This window comes from Cyprinus carpio, chromosome A3, assembly GCF_018340385.1.
Source record: "Cyprinus carpio isolate SPL01 chromosome A3, ASM1834038v1, whole genome shotgun sequence".
In the NCBI taxonomy this organism is placed as follows: Eukaryota; Metazoa; Chordata; class Actinopteri; order Cypriniformes; family Cyprinidae; genus Cyprinus; species Cyprinus carpio.
In genome coordinates this window covers 37,596,272-37,620,125 of record NC_056574.1, presented here as the reverse complement: position 1 = coordinate 37,620,125, position 23,854 = coordinate 37,596,272, and the positions used below count along the sequence as shown (strand labels likewise).

Genomic DNA, 23,854 nt, shown 5'->3' with positions numbered 1-23,854 from the left:
TGTTCATGGTGCCAACTTCTTTCTGCCTGCTTTTTTAGGAACAAGTGCAAGTAACCTTCACTTTCAGATATACCTGCTGGAAGGGCTTGTACAATGGAATGAGGCTTGTGTGGTTTCTAATGTTGAAGGTGGCAGGTAGTAGAAAGGATATCTGCTACAGTGGCCAACTGCAGCAGTACGCCAACATCCTGAGCCAGCAATTTATGGGCTTTTAATATGGCAGGCGGACTACACCAGCCCTGGCGAATACACAGGTAACATGTTTGTGCACACACGACACTTGTGTAGTAGCTGTGACACCTGCATTTCACCCATGTGCTCATCGACACTTTGATTGTCTACAGGTGAAATCACTGGTGTGGAATACTTGTATTCCCAAACAAATAAAGCTCAAGGAAGACTTCAGTGCGGATCCTGATATTGCAGATGGGATTCATGATGAAGACCTGGAGAGTGATCTGGAGAGTGATGAGGGGTTTTAGGATATGGGACTTGGATGGTGAGCCCCCTCAAAATCATGGAGCTCACTTCCCCAGAACCTATTCAGCAGGAAGGCAGAGGCCATACAAACCCTGGTCCATCATCGACACTACTGCCTACTGCAAGCAATAAAAAAAAAAAAAAATGTTTGTCCCATTCACCAAACACTGCAGCTGCTCTGCAAATACCCATGGGAGAACAATAGTTGTTGAGGAGCCCTATATGTCTGTAACCCCACAGTGCCTGTGCCACCACAATCACCAGCAAGGTTCTTTGTGACCTAAAATTGGATAAAAAGAAAGTATTAATATTAAAAGTCCCAGAACCTGTCTGTTTTACAATGGGAAAAAAATAAAATTAACCAAAAACGTCAACTGAGTCATCTTACTTTTTGGTGGAGTCCATCTTTAGGATGGGGCCATAGATGAAAGTCACTCTTGCCTTTAGTTCCAGAAGCCAAGTCAGGGCATTTTTTCGGCAAATACTGACAGCAGTCATGCTGGATAAAATGCAAAGTATTGAAAAACAAAATAAAGCTTTGTAAACAACACTTCGAGATTTACAAGTGTGTCCCATCAGGCAATCAAATTTCTACACCACAGTTACAGTCTTCACACCCACCCAAAATACAGGAAATGCGTCATGTAAGTAAACAAGTAGACAAGTGCAAGACTGCAAGCATGGTATTTGCACAGGCCCTGACTAAGGCAGACCACACATTGGGCCTCATATATCAATTTAAACATAGAAACGAGCGCTGATCAGTTCACACAAATCAACTTACGACAGTTCACTTGTGATTCATGAAACATTCGTATGCCACCAATCTCATCATACGAATGATCGCACGTTGATAAATGTGGGGTCAGAAAACAATCATCATTTGAATATCACGCCCCTAAGCCTTGCGCCTAGAGTTTATGACACGGAGAAACGAAACCCAGCCAAAAAGAGGAAGTACTCATGAAAGAGAAATCGATCTTACTCCAAAAACACCCCGTTAACCTTGTAATTGCTAGCAATTAGGCTACATTAATTTATGTAATTTATATGTACAGTGGTGTGAAAAAGTGTTGGCCCCCTTCCTGCTTTCTTATTTTTTTTTTTACATGTTTGTCACACTTTAATGTTTCAGATCATCAAACAAATTTAAATATTAGTCAAAGATAACACAACATGCAGTTTTTAAATGAAGGTGTTTATTATTAAGGGAAAAAATCCATAATCCAAAACTACATGGCTCTGTGTGAAGAAGTGTTTGCCACCCCCCGCCCCCGTTTAAAACTGTGGTTTATCACACCTGAGTTCAATTTCTATAGCCACACCCAGGCCTGATTACTGCCACACCTGTTCTACATCAAGAAATCTCTTAAACCAGGACCTGCCTGACAAAATGAAGTAGACCAAAAGATCCTCAAAAAGCTAGACATCGTGCCGAGATCCAAAGAAATTCAGAAAAACAAATGAGAAAAGAAAGTAATTGAGAACTATCAGTCTGGAAAAAGGTTATAAAGCCATTTCTAAAGCTTTGGGATTCCAGCGAAACCACAGTGAGAGCCATTATTCACAAATGGCAAAAAACATGGAACAGTGGAGAATCTTCCCAGGAGTGGCCAGCTGACCAAAATTACCCCAAGAGCACAGCGACGGGACTCATCCAAGAGGTCACAAAAGACCCCACAACACACATCCAAAGAAACTGCAGGCCTCACTTGCCTCAGTTAAGATCAGTGTTCAAGACTCCACTATAAGAAAGAGACTGGGCAAAAATGTCTGCATGGCAGAGTTCCAAGACCGAAAACCGCTGCTGAGCAAAAAGAACATTAAGGCTCGTCTCAGTTTTGCCAGAAAAAACATCTTGATGATCGCCTTTTGGAAAACTCTGTGGACTGATGAGACAAAAGCTGAACTTTTTTGGAAGGTTGTGTGTCCCATTACGTTTGGGCGTAAAAGTAAACACCGCATTTTCAGAAAAAGAACATCATACCAACAGTAAAATATGGTGGTGGTAGTGTGATGGTCTGGGGCTGTTTTTGCTGCTTCAGGACCTAGAAGACTTACTGTGATTAAATGCAACCATGAATTCTGCTGGTACCAAAAAATCCTGAAGGAGAATGTCCGGCCATCTGCTTGTGACCTCAAGCTGAAGCGAACTTGGGTTCTGCAGCAGGACAATGATTCAAAACACACCAGCAAGGTCCCACTCTGAATGGGCTGAAGAAAAAACAAAATGACGACTTTGGAGTGGCCTAGTCAAAGTCCTGACCTGAAATCCTATTGATATGCTGTGGCATGACCTTAAAAAGGCGGTTCATGCTCGAATTCTGCATAGATGAGTGGCCCAAAATTTCTCCACAGCGTTGTAACAGACCATTGCAAGTTATCGCAAATGCTTTGATTGCAGTTGTGCTGCTAAGGGTGGCCCAACCAGTTATTAGGTCCAGGGGGCAAACACTTTTTGGGCCATGTAGTTTTGGATTTTGTTTTCCCTTAATAATAAAAACCTTCATTTAAAAACTGCATGTTGTGTTTAATTGTGTTATCTTTTTACTAATATTTAAATTAGTTTGATGATCTGAAACATTAAAGAGTGTCAAACATGCAAAATAAAATAAGAAAGCGAAAAAACTAAACCTTGCGATTTTTGAATTTTGGGGTCCATTCGACTCGGAATGAGCCAAGGATTCAGAGGGAAAAAATTTTTTCCTTCTGTGCCTTACAGTTCAAAAGTTATTAGCATAAAGATATTGAAACTTTGGACAAGTGGTGGCCCGCTAGAGAGTTAGAGACTCCAAATTTGCTATGGTTAATGTTGACACGTGTCCTCTATCAGTGTGCCAAAATTTCACAACTTTCCAACAAGCGGTTCTATGGGCTGCCATAGACCGTGCTCCGGAAGAAAAAAAAATCATGCTAACGGATTCAATAGGTGCCTAAGCACCTTCGGTGCTTGGCCCCTAATAAATGTAAATGTTTACAGAATTTAGAGACTTTTCAGAGTGGATCTTGTTAAAAGGTACATCGAGTGTTGGATGTTTAACATCCCTGAGCATCAACCTGGGGAACAACAGCTTTACGAGACTAATGAGCACTCTGTGTCTTCTTCTCTGTTTCTTACTTAAGCTTTACTACATAAAGAATTTATGTATGCCTCTCATTTAAGCAAGAATAGCTGTTAGGTTTACCTCCGTGAAGTTGGCACCCCATAAAAAAGGAATAATCACCAAAACTATGCCATTCGTTTGTGCTACGGTTGTGCTGATTTGTGCCGCAAAAAATGAGCGTTTTTTGTGCTGGTTTGGTGTTTGAGATATTAAACATTCTTTTTTGACCGTGTGACGTCACTCTCCACCCCATGTTGCCCATATCGCTCAAAACAAGCGCAGCTCGTTTGTGCTCAGTTTTTGGCCTTTTGTGCTGTTAAAACAAACACTATCTATTTTCCTTCCTTAGATATAACCAAAATATATTCGGGAGCCGTGACGTCACTCTCCACCCCAGTTCGTCTAAAATCGCACAAAACTGGTGTCATTCGTTTGTGCTCGATTTGTGCCGGTTTGTGCTGTTGAAATGAACGTCAAATATATTTCTCCTTCTTAGAAATAACAAAAAACAATTCTGGGCAGTGTACGTCACTCTCCACCCCATGGCGTCCAAATCTCTCCAAACCGGTGCTATTAGTTTGTGCGGTTTGTGCCGTTAAAAGAAAACCCTGTAAAAAACTAGGACCGCTTCTTTTATATAAAAAAATAACCTTTTTACGAACAGTGACGTCACTCTCCACCCTAGGGTGTCCAAATCTCTCCAAACGGTGCCATTCGTTTTGGGCTCGCGATTTGTGCTGGTTTGTGCTGTTCAAATTTGCATTGTATCTATTTCCCGTCCTCAAAAAATAAAACAAATACAAAAACGGGCCAGTGACGTCCCTCCAAACCGGTGTCGTTCATTTGTGAGGTATTTGACCTCCGTGAAGTTGGCCCCCCACCCAACGCAAAACGTCAGCAAAATAGTCTCAATCGTTTGTGCTCCGTTTGTGCCGTTAAAAGAAACAACCATGACCTCTTCTTAAATATAACAGAAACATTACTCTCCTCCCTGTTTAGCGTGGCCGCAAAGTTATAAAAAAAAAAAAAAAAAAAGTGCTTGTGCTGCCTTAAAATTTTAAGTTTAGTCAGATCTAAGTTTTACTAACTTCATATTTTAAAGTTGGACTAAGCTTAAATTTCAAGGGCAGCATCATTCTGTTTCATTTGTGTTTGATTTGTGCCATCATAATATCAAACATCTATGTCTATTCCCCACAAATATTCGTAATTAATATTTATCGTAAAATTAATATTAATAATATTAATTAGGTCATATAGCCTAGCCTAATTCCAGGTGATCTCCACACCCAATGCGCGTTTATTTGTGCTCGATTTGTTTAGTGAAATGAAATCCCTGGTTTGTACCTAAAATTCTTCTTAAATAGGCCTATTTAAAAAGGGTGGAAACAGAAAGAAGCACTTGGTATGCCATTAGCTATAGGCTATATGTAACTGTATTTGCATGGTATTACTGCATTTAAAAGCTAATATTATTATATTAATATTATGTTAACTTTTTTCTGTTCCCCTTACAAACGATTATTTATCGCACTGCATACATAAGACAAAAAAGGCCCTAATTACTGAACGTGTGAAAAAAAAGACCACAAAAAATTTAACCTATACTGAACGTGTGAAAAAAAAGACCACAAAAAATTTATAGATAGGCCTTTTTTTTTTTTACTGTTTTTTATACATTTAAAAGGTTAATTTTTTTTTTTTTTTTTTTTTTTTTTTTTTTTTTTAACTGTATTTATGATGACTTTTGCAATCAAAAAACCTCTAAGCAAAACGAACAGAATTTTGCCTTTGGCATGGACTGAGAGCTTCCTAAATTAGCATATATTTGTTATTCCTAGGGGACATATGTTTAGTCTTCTAATGGCACAAATCGAGCACAAGCGAATTAGAACGATTTAAACTCGCAGTAAAAAAACAAACAAAAAAAAAACGGTCTCACCATTTCAACTTAATGCTGCCTTGAAATTTAAGCTTGGTCAACTTTGAAATATGAAGTTAGTGAAAACTTGGAGCTGACTAAACAAAATTTTACCAGGCAGCCACGAGCACGTTTTTTTTTTTTTTTTACCACTCTGCGGCCGAACTAAACCGGGAGGGCGGCATGCAGTAATTGTTCTGTTATCTTTAAGAAGAGGTCATGGTTGTTTCTTTTAACGGGCACAACCCAGTGTGAGGTTCGAGACCTACGTGAAGTTGGCCCCCCCACCCAACGCAAAACGTCAGCAAAATAGTCTCAAAATCGTTTGTGTTCCGTTTGTGCTGTACAAATTTTCGTTTGTTGCCGCTTTGGTTTTTTTCGATATTAAAAATAATATAAGTCATTCCGAGGTCACTCAGCCCCCCCACATACTCCAAATTCACCATATCGTAGACTTGTTTGTTTGTGCTTCGTTTGTGCGGTGTAAAAGTTTTGTTTGTGCTGCCTCAGTCAGTTTAAAATATTAGACATTGAATTATAGGCGATGACGTCACTCGCCCTCCCTAGCCCCCCGATATACTCCAAATTCAACAAAACAGGGTTCATCGTTTGTGCTTTCGTTTGTGCTGGTTTGTTGTCGGAACTATTTTGTTTGTGCAATTTCAGTTTTTTTAGATATTAAATTAATATTTATAGTTCATTCGAGGTCCACTCAGTCCCCCCCACATACTCCAAATTCACCCCAAATAGACTCGTTGGTTTGTGCTTCGTTTTTGCTTGTTTGTGCCAGTACTTATTTTCGTTGTGCTGCTTCCAGTTTTTTAGATAATAAAATAATATTTATAAGGTCATTCTGAGGTCACGCTCCAAAATTTTACCCCAAATAATCTTCGTTGTTTGTGCTTCGTTGGTGCTGGAATATTTTGTTTTTGCTACTGTGTTTTTTTAGAGATTTTTTTTCCTAGTCAACTAGTCCCCATGTTTATATTAAATATGATTCATAATAACCTATTAAACCAATCCTTTTTAATATATAGCATTTATAAGCTGATTCCCACGCTTAAGCGGCAATAAAAGCACTTGAAAGTATATTGATTGAATGAATCGGGGCAAAAAAAAGAAGTCATTGTAATTACTTATCACGTTTACGATTAGAAGTATATTTCTTGTGCGTAGATTAGTGATGTGGAGCTGGGACAATTACTCGTGACTTGGACCAAAATCGGATGTTTATATTATCTTTTAATATGAATAATATAAAGCACTGAATATAGGCCGCCTTTCATGTGGTTATGAGGAGTGGTGGAGTAGATTATCTACTGTATGAAATAGGCGGGCGCCCTGCGCTAATCCCTCGCCTTTTTTTTACATTTGTTTTAGTTAATTTTGTTTTTTCACATTTTTTTTCCAGCGGAACGGAATAATTGTTTGTGGATGTCGTTCTGTCGTCTAATTGCAGTCTCCCTGAATGGAGCATTTCACAACAATGAACGCGTCTCACAGACAAGAACTACATCTATATAATCCTTAAAATGGGACTAGCTCTAAGTGCTATATATTCAAGGCTTGTTTATCAATGTTCTTATAGTATCAATTTAATATAAACATGACCTAGTTGAACTATGAACAAACAAAAAATCTTTACACAAGAACAGCTAGCAAATACCCGAAAATATTCTTGCACAACACGAAGCACAAACAAACAAGATTATTTGGGGTAAACTTTGGAGAATGTTGGCGGGCTGAGTGACCTCAGAAGGATCACTAAATATTATTTTAAGATCTAAAAGACCGACGCCAGCACTATAAATTAATAAAATATCCCGCCCCAGACAAAAGAATATTATGTTCGGATTAACATTTGGAGCGTGACCTCCGAATGATCACTAACAATATTCTAAACAACCGACGCATCACAAACGCACCTTTTGACGGCACGAAACTATAACATAAACAAAGAAGAAGAGATACTTTTGCGGTGACTTTGGGAGCATGTGGGGGGGTTGCGTTGACGTCATCGTCTATAATTCAATTATCTAATATTTTAAAAACCAACGCATCACCAATGGGCACTTTTCCACGGCACAAACCAGCACAACCGAGGCACACACAACACGAGTCTATTTTGCTGAATTTGGAGTTATGTTGGGGGGGCTGAGTGACATCAGGATGACCTACAAATATTTAATTTAATCTAAAAAACCAAAGATGCACAAACGAAAATTTTTACAGCACCACGGAGCACAATACGATTGAGGCCGATTTTGCTGACGTTTTTTGCGTTGGGTGGGGGGCCAACTTCACGGAGTTCATATACCTCACCAACCGAAACGCACGCCGGTGTGGACGGGACGTCACTGGCCCTTTTGTATTTGTTATGTTTCTTGAGACGGGACAAGATCCAATGCAAATTTGAACAGCACAAACAGCAAAAATCGAGCAGAACTTCATGGCACCCGGTTTGGAGAGCTTGGTGACGCCATAGGGTGGAGAGTGACCGTCACGGTTCGTAAAACGGTTCTTTTTTTTTATATAAAGAAGCGGGTCATAGTTCCAAGGGTGTTCTTCTTTTAACGGCATCCACACCATCCCACATCGAGCACAAAACGAATCGCACCGGTTTTTTGGAGAGATTTGGACGCCCATGGGGGTGGAGAGTGCCGGTCACTGCCCAAAATTGTTTTTTTGTTATTTCTAAGAAGGAGAAATATATTTGAACATTCATTCAAACAGCACAAACCGGCACAAACGCTGGACACCAGTTTTGTGCGATTTAAACGAACTGGGGTGGAGAGTGACGTCACGGCCTCCGTTGTCGATAAAATCTTTTGGTTATATCTATGGGAAGGAACCTAGAGACAGGGTTTGACATTTAAGTGGCAATTAAGGTTTATTATGTCACACACCAAACCAGCACAAAAGTGTCATTTTTTGGCGGCTCAAATCAGCACAAACGAATGGCGTTTAGTTTTGTTGATTATTCCTTTTTAGGTCGGTAGCCCCCTTCACGGAGGTGTTAGGTTTAATACATTTTCATTTGCACCCGCAAGATTTTTACTGTTCTGTGAACAATCGGAGTTTGCGAACTTCGTCCGGGTGGTAGATGTTGTCGCCAGGGGTGCTCACATCAGGCTATCGGGTTAGTGCCCAAACTGTAGCTCCATTGCTATTCATCTTGTCTGTTTTTATTAACGAACTTGGAAATGTGATATCATAATTCCGTTTACAACATGCAAAAGAACTACGTAAAAGATAAATATAAAAACTCCGATATAAGAACCCCCCATCATTGGCTGTGGCTGCCTAACAATGTGGTTTTTGAGTGGGAAGGAGCAGAATCTTGAAGGTGAAGCTGTGGCTGCACCAATAGCTGAGATGCAGAACATGAACAAAGGTTCTTTGGTCACAACAGGGCTTCCCCTTAGCCACTTATAAGATGATCTTGCTCCATAATGTCTCCACCAGCTCTCCTTGCCCTGCCTCAAGCACATTGTTGGTTTTGCTTCTCCATTCTGCGACCAGTTTAATGGGGGCATATTCTGCAATTTCAAGTTTTCTTATCTCTTTGCGTGGTTCAAGTGTTAATGCCAGTATGATAATATCCCTAAAGTATGCAAAGGATAAAGTGATGAAAACCCCAAAAAGAAACGCTTCGTGGGACTGCATCAGCATCACAATATGTTAATTGCGTCCATTTTCATCACACGCTTGAGTTTCGTTACCAATCACAACACACTGGAAAGCTGGCCAATCAGAAGCACACCCTCGCTTTTCCCGACCGCTGATCTTTGTAACAAACTCGCCAGCGTTTCCGAAGGTCAGGGCATATCAGAGAAACACTAATGTACAAATGTGGAAAATCATGGTGTTTTTCGAACCTTACACTCATAAACACAGTCATTACACCATAATCACAAAATAAGTTCTTTTATAGCAACGTCATATAACCCCTTTAAGCCAGCAATGCACCGTGCTGATCGATCATCAATAATACATTAACAAAAGCCACAACACAATTAAATATATTCAATTAAGTGTTTATTCCAATTAACCCAGTCCCTCGCACCGTCCCCTGCTCTGGCGTATTTTGCACGTCTCTCTTAGTTAACACGACCTGATTAATGAAGTTGAAGTTTTACTTCACGTACAAACATTTGATTCTGGATTTGTGCCTGCCGCTTCTGCCTGCGCGTCTTCTCACACAGACGACGGTGTGACATCATATACCTCTGTAAATAACTTTACCATTTAGATTCCCCTCTAACACACTTTTAATCCTTTTTGAATGGCACATATACACGCGTTTGCTGAACTGGGGTCATTGCGGAATATCCAGTGATGTCAACTTCGCAGTTCCCTTACTGGCGAATAGACCAAACGTCGTACGTTGTTAAGAGGACTTTAGATTTGGGACAACGCTGGCCTTACCATACTGATGATGCCAGTCTTTGTGATTTTTTTTGTCCAGCGTGCCACGTCCAAAACCAAACAAACAAAACCATTATTAAATTAGGCATTTGGATTTTTTTTTTGTTTTTGGCCAATTACTGTGGGACATAATTACTGATTATACTTACTTATACTGTGGGTTTATGCGTTGTGTTGCGTATCACGCCACGTAACCCTAAAACCATGTCTTCATTTGTGAGCGCGAGAAACGACCAACAACACGCTCTACTCTACACAGCTTAAAACTCACGTTTGAATCATCAGTGGCAAACCTTAATAATGTCCAGACTCACAGGCTGTGAGTCAGAAGTGCAGAGTGTCCTTGGAAAAGTTGGAATTGCCCAACTTTATAGAAACAGACACCGGCATTGACTAGGCTACTCTCACAGGCCAAGCAGTTCCTCGTCCTCCCGTTTAAAACGCGCCTGCAGCACTTCTGGAACATCTGTAAACTGCATCAATGATTTTCTCCTAAAATATCTAAAAAACTAAAAAAAATTAAAATTATTTATAAAATTAAGTATTGTTGAATTGTATTCAGTCTTTGGGAAAACAGGTCCATTCAGACAGCACAGATTTGAAATAAATTATACTACGCTTAAGTTTTGTTGGGTGTGTTGGAATAGTCAAGTTGCGTCCCACTGAAAACTGTATTACAGCACGATTTATTGCCCCATCATGGCCTGGCCCCATTTTCCTTGCAAATGTGTTCTTGCCACCCTCTCAAAAAATCACAGTAAATGATACGAATAAGACACTCAAAAACTCCTTTTGCATGTCCATTAAACCAGGATATTTGTTTTGTTCCCACAAATTTCAAACTATTATTTAGCCATTTTGTCATCTTCCTTTCTTTCTAATTGTTCATTTTTAAACTACCACAATCAGAAACGAATCTTAAACACTGTGTGGTAGGGCTGTGCGATATGGACAAAGAAAAAACAAAAACCTATCACGATATTTTTTTGATCAATTTTGCGATTTCGATTTTAATCACGATTTTGACACACAGCAGAACATGCTTTACAGTCATAAATGCATTCAGTATAAATTGGAAACATATTTCCAAAAGAAAACCAATGAGAGCTTTATCAAAAGGTTGTAACATGCCTATAGAACAGACATAAGTCAAAAAAATCATCTAAAGTAAAGATATCAAACAAAATGTCTCGACAAGTGCAAAGAAGATATAAATCAATTAAATAAAATATAATCCGTGTCCAGGGGTTGTGGTTTTTTTTCTTTTTTGGGGGGCCATGGCAGTGCTCATAGAACTCATGTAGTGTCTCAGGTGTTGAAATAGATTTGTTATACCTTATAAAGGTTCACACGTACTACGTATGCACGTGCGTATAGCAGTATGTGTATGCGGTGCCAAAGGCAGCAGCGAGAGCGCAATGATTGTAATGCGAAAGCACATTAAAATAATGGCTTCGAGCGGAGAATATCTCGCTCGCACGCAGATTTCTTTTGCTCTGTCACACAAACCATACGGAGCTGGCTCAGATACGACGATGCATTTCGCCTCGGAGAGAGTGCGCGCACTTAAAATGTTTGTCCTCCTCACGTCTTCAACGGTATCCTGTGCAACGCCACAACTCGCTCTATGCTCATAGCTAGAGATAAATTTATTTTCGCACCCTTTCCATTTCTAACCTTTTCCGTTCCATATTCGCATTTTTCACCGGGCAGTGTGAACGTTCTGATCCATTAACATGGCTCGGAAAAAATACGCAGCACAGACAGAGTGTGTGAACCTGGATTAGCATATGCCCATCTGTTCTGTTCTCCGTCACTACTGTGTGTAAGGGGCTGTCAAAATGGCATGAAACTAAATTCAAATTTTATGCTAAAAAACCGCCGGCTCTGTAGTCGGTACTACCTAAAAATGAACAGTAAAAGACAGTCAGTTATATATTTCTCTATTTCCTTATCCACAAATCACAAATCACATCGCATAAAACTAAAACTTTACTCTAACTATATGTACTTATCCTTAAATTGAATTTTGTTTCTGTTTCTTTTCTGTTGACACATAATTTTTAACAGTGTTCTTGTGTTTACAGAGACAGTCAGCAAAGTTCACACTGCGAGACGGGGAGGATTTGGGGCTCCTGGATTGTGTTGTACTGGGGTGCTGCTCCATCATAAATAAATGGTGAATAAAATGCCTCCACACTGTCAATTCACAAAGTTTGATATAGGTGCATGTTTTAGGCACTTTCTATGTATGTCAAAAAGACTTTGTTAAATCCAGCTTAATCTTAATTATGTTTAACGATTAAAAATCATTCAAAAATGAGGAACGCTTCACGAATTTGCGTGTCATCCTTGCGCCCCGTGCGAGCCGATCTTCGGTTCCACTTCTGTTCCACTGTTCCACTTTTCCTGCATCCTGATTGGCCCGTCGTCTGGCTCGTCATTGGTCGGAGCTCTGTTCCACTTAGCGAGCTTCCCGATATGGTCATGGCGAGTAGCCTGCCGTTGGTCCTTCGCGAATGTTCCACTTTTTTCCAGCAGCCCGATTGGCTTGTGGGCGGGGACCACCTTGCATTAGAGGCGCGTGCGACATCAGTACCATTCATTGCTTTTTTGAATGTGATCGATCGGTGATTCATAATTATTATCATCACTTGGAGACATCCGTTCATTTAAATTTGAAAAGGTAAGAGGTAATTAAGTTTTGCTTAATTTTCGTGTGGTCCGTCTGTACTGTAAGTTACTTGTGTGAAGTGATGTAAACTCATATACCAAATTTTTTTACCACAAACATGATTCTAACCCATAGACAGTAAAAACTATCGTGTTTAAAATATCAATGCCGTAGTATAGCGTCGGTAGTTTCGTGGTTATTGTGTTATTTAACGTGTTTTCACCAGTGCTTAGTTACATAGTTGGTATAGAACTGTAGTTACTGTAGTAAAGCCATGGTAATATTTCGCAGGGCTGTGGTCGTCTCTTCGTAAGGTTTGATGTGCTTCGAATTATTGTTTTGAAATAAATGCATAATGTTATCTGCATACTTAAAGCATAACTCATATATACTTAAAGCAGAAGTATAAATAATGAATGCTTAAAGCAGAAGTATAAATAATGAAAATAACTGATTGCCAAATAATGAATTAAATACCTTAACCAACATATTCCTTATATATTTTGATGGTTTAATTAAACTTGTAGGGTCATTAAAAGCGAATATTGTGCAAATGTCCCCTTGGACATCACTTTTGGGCATTACTGTAAATCTGACAAGTGTATTTGTGTGTTTGAACAGCGCTGTGTAAGTTGATTTTTTTTCTTTTGTGTCTTGTAGAAGATGGATTACAGTGTCCAGTTCCGCAGGGAGGCCTCTGGTGAGCTCACCCTTAAACCCTCTCCTGAGGCAGTGGCTCTTGCTACTGCCTACAGGAAAAATCCCACCCCGGGACGCTCGTGGCCTGCTTCAAGGGTGAAGGAGGAGGCCATCGCTCGTGTGGCAGCAGCGGGAGGTGACACATCCAGTCACCATCTTGTGCTGAGTGAAAGCGCCCTGCAGTTTGGCCAGTACCGGGGTAAAACCTTTAAATGGTTGCTTTCCAGTGATGTTGGTTACGCAGCCATGGTGCTGGCCGTGCATCAGCGGGAGCGTGAGGGCGGCGACACCACCCAGTCTGCTGTCATGGGCAACAAGGACGCATTGCTGTGGTATGCCAGCCTGTTTCCTGACATGGTGGCTGCCATCAGCGAGCGCCGGGTCAGAGAGGGCACTGGCACACCAGCCCAGGAAGATCGGGTGCTTGTTGGGTTTGGCAACTTTGCCACCATGTCCTTTAAGGACCTATATGAGGCGACGGACCGTGACAGAAAAGGGTATGGGTTCACATCTCTAACAGAAGATGCAGACAGTAGAGACTGTGTAGTGTTGGGGTTTGAGCTAATTCTGTGTCCCTCCATTTCAGCTTCATCAAGTGGGCGAGGAAGCAGACAGCCAGACCGGGTACAAAGATGGAAACTCTGCAGAAGTACATTCGGAGAAGAGACGCTGAGATGCTGTCAGAATCAGCGCCTCCAGGCATGAATCTAACTCAACTTTGTTTTGTTTTTGTAGGGTTTATATTATAATTCTTGCATTATCTTAACACTGTTATTGAACTGAATCTGGACCTGAACTGAGCTGATAGTCTTTTTAGACATGCTTTAAAGCAGAATTTGAATCTGTTTCATGTTTAATGACTTCTGCAGTATTTTTGCATACTTTAAAGCGTTTTGAAACGATCTGTATTGTGTTATGCACTATATAAATAAATGGGACTTAACACTGTTCGTTCATCCTGATATTAACAGTGGCCGCCTCCAGCTCAGATTCTGCAGAGGAACCATCTGATGAAGATCTGCTTGCTGCAGCGGCACATGTAGATGTTCGTGGTTGAGCATTACCTTCTCTTTAATGGGATTACATTTGTAGTTTAATAAAAGAATACCCGTGCTTTTGTACATTACATAACCTGTTTTGTTATTATGTATTATCAGCCTTCAGTTGGATGGTTTTGGAAACAGTAAGGTAGGAGGTGTACTACACCTTCTGGTCGTGTGGGCTAAAGGGCTTTCTTTGTCCTTTTCTGCATTTAGTAAAATTTAATGTCATCTTTTTACACTTGGCTTTTTTTGTACATTACATAACCTGTTTTGTTATTATGTATTATCAGCCTTCAGTTGGATGGTTTTGGAAACAGTAAGGTAGGAGGTGTACTAGACCTTCTGGTCGTCCGGCTAACGTGGCCTTTCTTTGTCCTTTGACATCTATTTACACTTTATGGCTTTTTTCCAACACACGCTGCGATTTTTGCACCCTGCTCAGCTTTGAGCATCTGTCTTTTTATCACCGCACATTTATGTTTGACATCATCTTTTTGTCATTGCATGGTTTTCAATCTTTAAATGGGTGGCTACAGCTACAATCACTAATCTTAACATACTACTAATGTTAAATAGTAGTACTAATATCTAGCAGTAGTTGTAGTAATTGTATTAATCTTGTAATAGTAAATGACACTGATGGCGCCACTTCTATGTATCTCATTTCTTTTTCCTTTTATGCCACGCAGCTGATGTGACTCAACCATCCAGTCAGCCAGAACCTCTGCCCTCTGCAACGAGAGCTGCTGCACCAGAACAGCGGCCTCTGTCCACAGAAGAAGTAACTAAAATGCTTGAATGGTTAATCAAAAATCAGCAGCCGAAAAAAACACCAACATGATTTCTCTTTTTCTTGCCCTTTCAGCTGTTGCTGCCTGAAGGCTGGAGACAGACCCTGCCCAAAGAGCAGCATTTGTGGGTCAGCAAGGCTCTTTTCACCAGAGACAAGTCTGGGAGGCTGGCGCTGACCAAAAACTTGCGTCTCTGGTGGCATCCTCCTGGCCCCCGTCCTCTGTATACACAGCCTCCTTCATCACCTGACAGCTTTTATCATGCCAGGCTGTTCCTGTGGGTCCCTTACCGCTTGTGGTCATACCGGCTGCTGTGCTCACAGCCCAACTGTCGCCGTCTTGGCTTCCCGCTGACAGCATGCGGAATGTACAAGACCGTCAGGAGGGTCTTGGACGTCAGTGGCTGGTACTTCATGGCTACAGAGTACCTTGAATGCCGGTCCTGCAAAAAAAAGCTGGCAGGCTGGTCACAGGATATTCTGAACCAGCTCGATCCTGTGCACAGGGAAATGTTTTCTGCGGTGTTGACCTACAGGTTGGCACACTGTTTTGTTTTTTGTTTGAAGTTTTAACATGAGAAAATGTCTTTCATGCTCATCTGATATTGATCTGTTGTCTTTATTTTTTGTATCATGCAGGTTGTCGTGTGATAAGGAGGTTGTGAGGTGGATGCGGGGGCGCTCATTGGGGAACAGTTCGACTTCAGTGTACCGGAACCTGTGTGTCAGGCACAGAGAGCATTGGATTGCCCAGACAACCCATTTTCTCTCTGTGATTGGGAAGTTCCCAGACTATGCCACAGACCCAAGCAGTCTCACTGCCCAGCTGCCTCAGATGGTACCTGTGCCTTGTCCGGGATGGCTGCTGTCAGTTTATGCCAAAGATGTACTGACACGGCTGCCGGAACTAAAGGCCAGGGTGACTTCTATTTATGGAACCATCCTGAAAATGGATTCCACTAAAAAGGTAAGGTAACATCACCATTAGTAGAGATAGGTGCAGGCTACATCACCCAATTTTTTTCTGTTACAAAATTATAATTTTTTCAGTGTAAACTGACAGGTCTTTCCACGTTAATAATTATTTTCATCCTATTTCAGGTCACTAAGAAACTGGCTGGTGAGGCTGCTGGCACAGCGGCATGGGTCACAGATGTGGGAAACGAGTTTGGGCAGGTCCTCGTGTGTGTCCTCACTGAGGCAGAGGGTGACGGCCTGCTTCCCATGTGCTCTGGTCTCGTGGAGCGCTACCGGAGAGCTGGAGAAGCTCCTCCCCAAGTCCTCTATGTGGACCGTGACTGTTGCTCTGCCACAGGGAAAGAAAAGGCGGCAGCAATGTTTAGTGAGTGGGACCAGCTGCTTGTCAGGCTGGACGTGTGTGGGCACTTCATGCGGAGGTTTGCAGTAGGAGTGACCACAGACAGCCACCCGCTTTATGGCCCCTTCATGAAACGCCTCACCGCTTGCATCTTCGAATGGGATGCTTCGGATGTGGAGAGGCTAAAGGAGGCCAAGCGGTCGACAGGCTGCCAGCCCACCCCTAAAGAACTGGCAAAGCATTGCCGCCGCCGCACTCGAGGGGCCCAGGAGACAGAGCAGCTCACTGAGAAGCTGCTTAAAGACTTTGGTGGAGCTACGGACACCATGGGCATCAAGCTCCTTGACCAGGAGAGGATGCGGGAGATCTGGCGGACCCAGCAGCGCCACATGCAGTGCATCCAGGACCCGCCAGGTGTACAGCTGTACAGGAAGACGGGACAGGTGACCAAGGATGGGGTCATTCTACCCGTGTACAGCTGTGCACGTGGCTCGACATCTCTTGAGTCGTTCCACCTGCACTTGAATCGCTTCGTGCCAGGTTTGCATTACTCAAAAATACCGTTTGTTGTTTATTTGTGTGTTTGCACTCTATATGTTTTTTTTTTCATGGTGATTATTTCTGAATTTGTATTTAGGTACAAGTGCAAATGCATTGCATTTTCAAATGTACCTGTTGGAAGGACTGGTGCAGTGGAACGAGGCACGTGGGGTCGCTGCAGTTGAAGGTGCCAGCAGGGAGGAGATCTGCTATGGCGGCCAGATGCTGCAGTACTGTAATGCACTGAGCCAGCAGCTTCTGGGTCTGAAACTGGCTCAGGATTACACCAGCCCCGGTGAATATACAGGTATCGTTCACGCAGACATTCTACTTTAGTTGTTTTTCACCCATGTATTATCAAAACATCTACGTGATACACTCTGTATTTCTACAGGTGAGCTCTTTGGTGTGGAATATTTGTATTCACAAACCAGCAGAGCATTTGAGGAAGACCTAGGTGTAGATCCTGACATTCCAGATGGGATTCGGGATGAAGACCTGCAGGGTGATCTGGAGGGTGATGAGGGGTTTGAGGATCTGTGCCTTGATGAGTCCACTGAATTTTTGGAACTCGAGGGCAATGACCTGCAGCCCCCTCAGGAACAGACAGTGGCCCTACAACCTCCTGGTCAGCCCTCATCATCAGCAGCAGAGTCTTCCTCTCCTGCCTTGTCCACTCAGAGCCAGGTTAAATGAATACCCATAAACACACTGTGTACACTGAGATTTTATGGTGTGTGTGATGAAATTGATATTTCATTTGGGGTTTATTTAGTAATAATAAATGGCTGACTGAAAAATCCTTTAATTTTGGTAAGTTTATTTGACATTGATAACAGAGCAGTTTATTAATTTCTTTTCATTTACAGATGGAAAGTGTGGGACCAGATGGCCAAGCTGGTTATGACCACGTCATTAGGCTGGCCGACAGTCTGGTTGACCTGCGCCATCAGGGTTTTGTCACTCAGGGTAAGGTGGATGAGATTGTCATTCTGTGGAATCAACTGTCAGATCATGACAAGGGCACTCTCATCTATCCCCCCCGCCACCGTGACAGAGTCCTGAAGGGTCGCTTCAAGGTCAGCCATTCAAAGACCAGTGTGACCCCTGGAACTGAAAGTCTGAAGAGGTATTGTTTATTTTTCGTACTTTTGTTAGTTATTATCATTTGATTTTCTTGAAAGTTCTTTGTATCTTGGCTATAATCATAACCAGTCTCGTAACCAATATTATCCACTTGTTTGACTGCTATCTGTCAAATAGTCTGATTAACTGTACTTTCCTCCTTGCAGATGCTTCCTTGGTAAAGGTGGACCAGCTCAGTGGCCCAGCACAAGCCGGGTAGTGGAAGCCATCTGCCTGGCTCTATGCCGAATTTACCCTGCCGGTCAGACCATCGCCGGAGTCCGGGTAAACCGATGGGCTGCCATCCTAAGGGATTACAGGAGGATACGAGACATAGTCCTGGGCAGCCCCGGAATCATGGCTCAGACAAAACTAAAACTGTTTGAGCTAAACCAGCTTACTATCTCCCAGTGGTAGGTTCAGTAATTAATTGTTTGTGTTTGTGTCTGTTTTCATATTCATAGATATTTTTACAGGCATATACTTATTTTTGTATTTTCCATATTCGGGTCAATGACGTGGCGTGTCAATTCTGGTGTCCAAAGCATATTCATAATATTAAAAATGTATACATTTTTAAATGCATTTCATTAAATGACTCAACTTTCCCCTCTTTAATTACTCATGTGAGAATTCATTATAAATAATTAATCTTTAAGGATCCATTGAGCTCAAAAGTCCCAAAATGTCATTCCGGGTAACTGTCCCGACTAAAAATCTGAATACAAAAATACAATAAAAATTTAAAAAATAAAAATATTTAAAATCTACTTGGGCATAATTGTATTGATGTTTTAAAACGATACCTGCAAATATGGTTATAATACTAAGCTTAATTACATTTTAATGACAGAAAGACTTTTGTCCCCAAATTGTGATTTCTGTAATGTCATTCCTGGATAACAGACACCAATGACCATTTTAGACCATAATGCATTGTGGTATGTCATGTGACATAATATTGTATCAAAAAGAAGACCCTGAAAGAGCACCAGAACATGTGCAAAGGTGAGTAAGCGTCTCTTAAAATGTTGATATTTTGACCTTTTCGGTCACTGATGCACTTTGTAGCAATATCATGTGTCCTTTTGGATAACACTGATAAACTATTTATAATGTTTTTTATATTAAAAAACTATCTATTTGATCTAAAAGATTACCTTAAAGCGATGATGGCTAAGTTGTAGTTTTCCATAGGTGGTTAAATTAGTGCCTGATTATAAAGAAAAATGTTTACTTTGTCATTCCTGGATAACAACATGTCATTCTTGGATAACAAAAAACCTCTGTTAGCCAGGACATGTCATCCGTTATCCAGAATGACATAGGCATAACAATCTAGTTTTTAATTAACATTTGTAAACTTTTAGGTATAGTTATTATAGTTATATTATTAACATATACAATTATTTAAATAATGTTAGTTTTTTGCCGTATTTTTGCTGTCATTCATCTTGATTTCATATGATTCACATTCAATTATCATTGAATTGAACTTTTGTAATGTTAATGGTCAAATCATGAATAATGTAATCATTTTTATTAATATATCCACATTTGGTAATACATTATAATAACTACACGTTATTAATCATTAGTTAAGCATCATTAAACAGTTAATTAGTTTATAAAGCATTACTTAACATTAATAAGAATTTTATAAATGCAGCTATAAATGCTTAATGCTTGATTTATAAGCCTATCCATAAGTATGAAATTAAAGTATGAAAATACAATTATTAAACACATTATAGATATGCTTTTAAATCAAAAATAAAGCATTTATAGCTGTATTTATAAACTGCTTATTAATGTCTACAGGTCCTTCTCAAAAAATTAGCATATTGTGAAAAAGTTCATTATTTTCCATAATGTAATGATAAAAATTAAACTTTCATATATTTTAGATTCATTGCACACCAACTGAAATATTTCAGGTCTTTTATTGTTTTAATACTGATGATTTTGGCATACAGCTCATGAAAACCCAAAATTCCTATCTCAAAAAATTAGCATATTTCATCCGACCAATAAAAGAAAAGTGTTTTTAATACAAAAAAAGTCAACCTTCAAATAATTATGTTCAGTTATGCACTCAATACTTGGTCGGGAATCCTTTTGCAGAAATGACTGCTTCAATGCGGCGTGGCATGGAGGCAATCAGCCTGTGGCACTGCTGAGGTGTTATGGAGGCCCAGGATGCTTCGATAGCGGCCTTAAGCTCATCCAGAGTGTTGGGTCTTGCGTCTCTCAACTTTCTCTTCACAATATCCCACAGATTCTCTATGGGGTTCAGGTCAGGAGAGTTGGCAGGCCAATTGAGCACAGTAATACCATGGTCAGTAAACCATTTACCAGTGGTTTTGGCACTGTGAGCAGGTGCCAGGTCGTGCTGAAAAACGAAATCTTCATCTCCATAAAGCTTTTCAGCAGATGGAAGCATGAAGTGCTCCAAAATCTCCTGATAGCTAGCTGCATTGACCCTGCCCTTGATAAAACACAGTGGACCAACACCAGCAGCTGACATGGCACCCCAGACCATCACTGACTGTGGGTACTTGACACTGGACTACAGGCATTTTGCCATTTCCTTCTCCCCAGTCTTCCTCCAGACTCTGGCACCTTGATTTCCGAATGACATGCAAAATTTGCTTTCATCCGAAAAAAGTACTTTGGACCACTGAGCAACAGTCCAGTGCTGCTTCTCTGTAGCCCAGGTCAGGCACTTCTGCCGCTGTTTCTGGTTCAAAAGCACACGCCTGTGCACGGTGGCTCTGGATGTTTCTACTCCAGACTCAGTCCACTGCTTCCGCAGGTCCCCCAAGGTCTGGAATCGGTCCTTCTCCACAATCTTCCTCAGGGTCCGGTCACCTCTTCTCGTTGTGCAGCGTTTTTTGCCACACTTTTTCCTTCCCACAGACTTCCCACTGAGGTGCCTTGATACAGCACTCTGGGAACAGCCTATTCGTTCAGAAATGTCTTTCTGTGTCTTACCCTCTCGCTTAAGGGTGCCAATGATGGCCTTCTGGACAGCAGTCAGGTCGGCAGTCTTACCCATGATTGCGGTTTTGAGTAATGAACCAGGCTGGGAGTTTTTAAAAGCCTCAGGAATCTTTTGCAGGTGTTTAGAGTTAATTAGTTGATTCAGATGATTAGGTTAATAGCTCGTTTAGAGAACCTTTTCATGATATGCTAATTTTTTGAGATACGAATTTTGGGTTTTCATGAGCTGTATGCCAAAATCATCAGTATTAAAACAATAAAAGACCTGAAATATTTCAGTTGGTGTGCAATGAATCTAAAATATATGAAAGTTTAATTTTTATCATTACATTATGGAAAATAATGAACTTTTTCACAATATGCTAATTTTTTGAGAAGGACCTGTATTCTTATATACATGATAAATTAACTGTTTACTAATGTTTAACTAATGATTAATAGCGTGCCGTTATTATAAAGTGTTACCCATTTTAAAACTTTTGTATAGCTTCTGGTGTTTTAAGGTCAATTCTGTTCTTCCAGATGCCTCTGTCTAATAAAGAGAGGCAGAGACGGTTCAAAGCCAGGATAAACACAGATGCAGAAGCTAGGGCTGAGTATCTTGCAGAAAAGAGAGCAAAGTATTATGGTGATGATTCAGTGGAATAATAATGTGTCAGTAACAAGCAAACTTGAAATATTAATCGAAATAGGTTCACACTCATTTGCAATAAGCCTAAATGTTTTAGCTGTGTAATGTGTTATTACACATTATACACTATACCCCGGGCCATTGTTTATGAAGCATTATAATTTTACAGATTTACTGTGTCTCTTACTTTGTTTCAAGTTTGAGTATTGGAAAGAAAAATTATACTGATGATGGTTTTTTGGTAATCCTGAAAAATATTGCAGAATGTCATTCTGTCTAACAGTATGTCATTCCGGCTAACGATGACACAGGCAATTCATTTAACCCATATTTGTTTGTTAGATTACACAATTCAGTTTTTTTGTTGAGTTAATGATAAAATAAGTCTTATTTACTTTATTGGAAAACATTTTTAAACTTTTTCCAGGTTTTTTTTTTTATTTGGTTCTGAATTTTGAGTTAGCAGCAGCCAAAAATGAGCCCGTGTCTATATGAAATCCCAAATTGATTATATTAATTATGATTAAAATGTAGTTTTTCGAGCACTAATTGTTTGTTGAGCTCCAAATATGGAGATCAGTAAATTTTTTATATGACAACAATGGTAGAAATTTAATTAATTTAAAAATTCATTACGTTACCCAGGAATGACATTTTCATGGGGAAAAAAGATCTGATTCACCAAAAAAAATGGTTAATTACATTCTTGAAATGTGTAAATATCATTGCATTACATACACAACACTCTAATAAGTATAGAAAGTCCTATGCATGAGATTTTGAAAAGAGGCATTTAAATACATTACTTTCTATTCTGCTTGCATAACATGTGCACTGGGCACAATGCCCGAATAAAGAGTCAGGAGAGGGAGGTCTTGCAGCAGGACATTGAGCCTTTTACTGCTCCTTTGGTGGCCCCTGAACAGCTCCCACCGGTACTGCCAAAACTACCGGAAGCAATCCTGCATGGACACTCATCCTTTGAGTTTAAAATACCACAGGATGCTTCTGGACAGGCAGCATCGCGTTCTCGAGGCCAGCTTCCTCCAGGGGGTCAAGTCTCTTCTGCCTCTGCGTCTGTACCTGCTGCTGCTGCACATACATCTACCACAGCTACCGCAGCACCTGCCACACTCATACCTGTTGGTACAGTGCTCATACCTGTTGTGGGGCACCTGAACCAGTTGCAGCAGCAGACGAGAAGAGGGTGCCCAGGACCACAGCGTGGCGACGAAAGAAGCTGGTAGAGGCAGCCGCTGCAGCTGCAGCTCAAGGTTTGGCCACTAGGAAGAGAAAATCACCTCAGCAGTTCCTCTGCCAAAAGTGTTGGCAGCCTAAGACTAAAGAATTTGGTCACAGCCAGTTCAGGGGTGTCCACTTTTGTGCAAAGGTTTCTGGGAAGACAGTGGCACAGTGGATGGAGGAGGTCAAGAAAGGAGAGATAAAATAATCAAGGACACAATTAATATATCGTTAAGATTTTGTTTTGTTTTAGTTCATATATGTATATACAAATAAACATATGTTTTCCTTTTTCTAATGTCTGTGTACATTTCTGCTTTATTAGATAATTGTCCAGAACTTATAGTATACCAAGAATGAGTGACTCAAAAAGAATCTTTGAAAAATATTTCATGTATAATTCATGTATTTTACAATACCACAGTAATTTAGTTGCATACGAGAGATAAAGAACCTGTTTTAAATTAATTTAAAAGCACTTCCAAAAGCATCCTGCTTATACATATACATATGGTTGTTTTAATATTTTTTTGAAAACTACAGTGATGATTTCTTATTTAATTTCACTTTCAGTTACATTTATTGAAATACTCATGGATAGGGAGGATTGGAAATGAAAACTACATTTAATAGAAGTCAAAGTAGTTTAAATAAAAAAATTTTTTTTTTTAAATATGAACAAAATACTATCTAAATATAACATTATACAATACTATTTAAATCAACAATCGGTTTAATATATTTTAAAATAATTTATTATACATTTAAATATATCCTTTATGCATATCGTATGAACAAGAAATTTTATGAAATTGACATTAAAACGTTTTTTTTGTGATTTATTTTTTTTTAAGAT

The 23,854-nt window shown here is 40.2% G+C and overlaps 3 protein-coding genes across 3 annotated transcripts; all 3 read left to right on the top strand.

Annotated features, from left to right (window-relative positions):
• Positions 1-12,493: 12,493 nt before the first annotated feature.
• LOC109056028 lies at positions 12,494-15,494 on the top strand. The gene is made up of 6 exons (XM_042733427.1): positions 12,494-12,619; positions 13,268-13,803; positions 13,893-14,005; positions 15,039-15,130; positions 15,215-15,363; positions 15,464-15,494. Exons 2-6 carry the CDS (start codon positions 13,271-13,273, stop codon positions 15,492-15,494), a joined length of 918 nt encoding a protein of 305 aa, XP_042589361.1. The 5' UTR covers positions 12,494-12,619; positions 13,268-13,270.
• On the top strand, positions 14,775-16,962 carry LOC109102841. Its single transcript, XM_042733422.1, has 5 exons — positions 14,775-15,130; positions 15,215-15,675; positions 15,779-16,106; positions 16,241-16,873; positions 16,936-16,962. The coding sequence occupies exons 2-5, from the start codon at positions 15,506-15,508 to the stop codon at positions 16,960-16,962; spliced, it is 1,158 nt and encodes a 385-aa protein (XP_042589356.1). The 5' UTR covers positions 14,775-15,130; positions 15,215-15,505.
• A 384-nt stretch (positions 16,963-17,346) lies between these two features.
• Positions 17,347-23,003, top strand: LOC122138796. Its single transcript, XM_042733418.1, has 5 exons — positions 17,347-17,367; positions 17,445-17,684; positions 17,867-18,126; positions 18,290-18,535; positions 22,595-23,003. The coding sequence occupies exons 1-5, from the start codon at positions 17,347-17,349 to the stop codon at positions 23,001-23,003; spliced, it is 1,176 nt and encodes a 391-aa protein (XP_042589352.1).
• Positions 23,004-23,854: the final 851 nt, after the last annotated feature.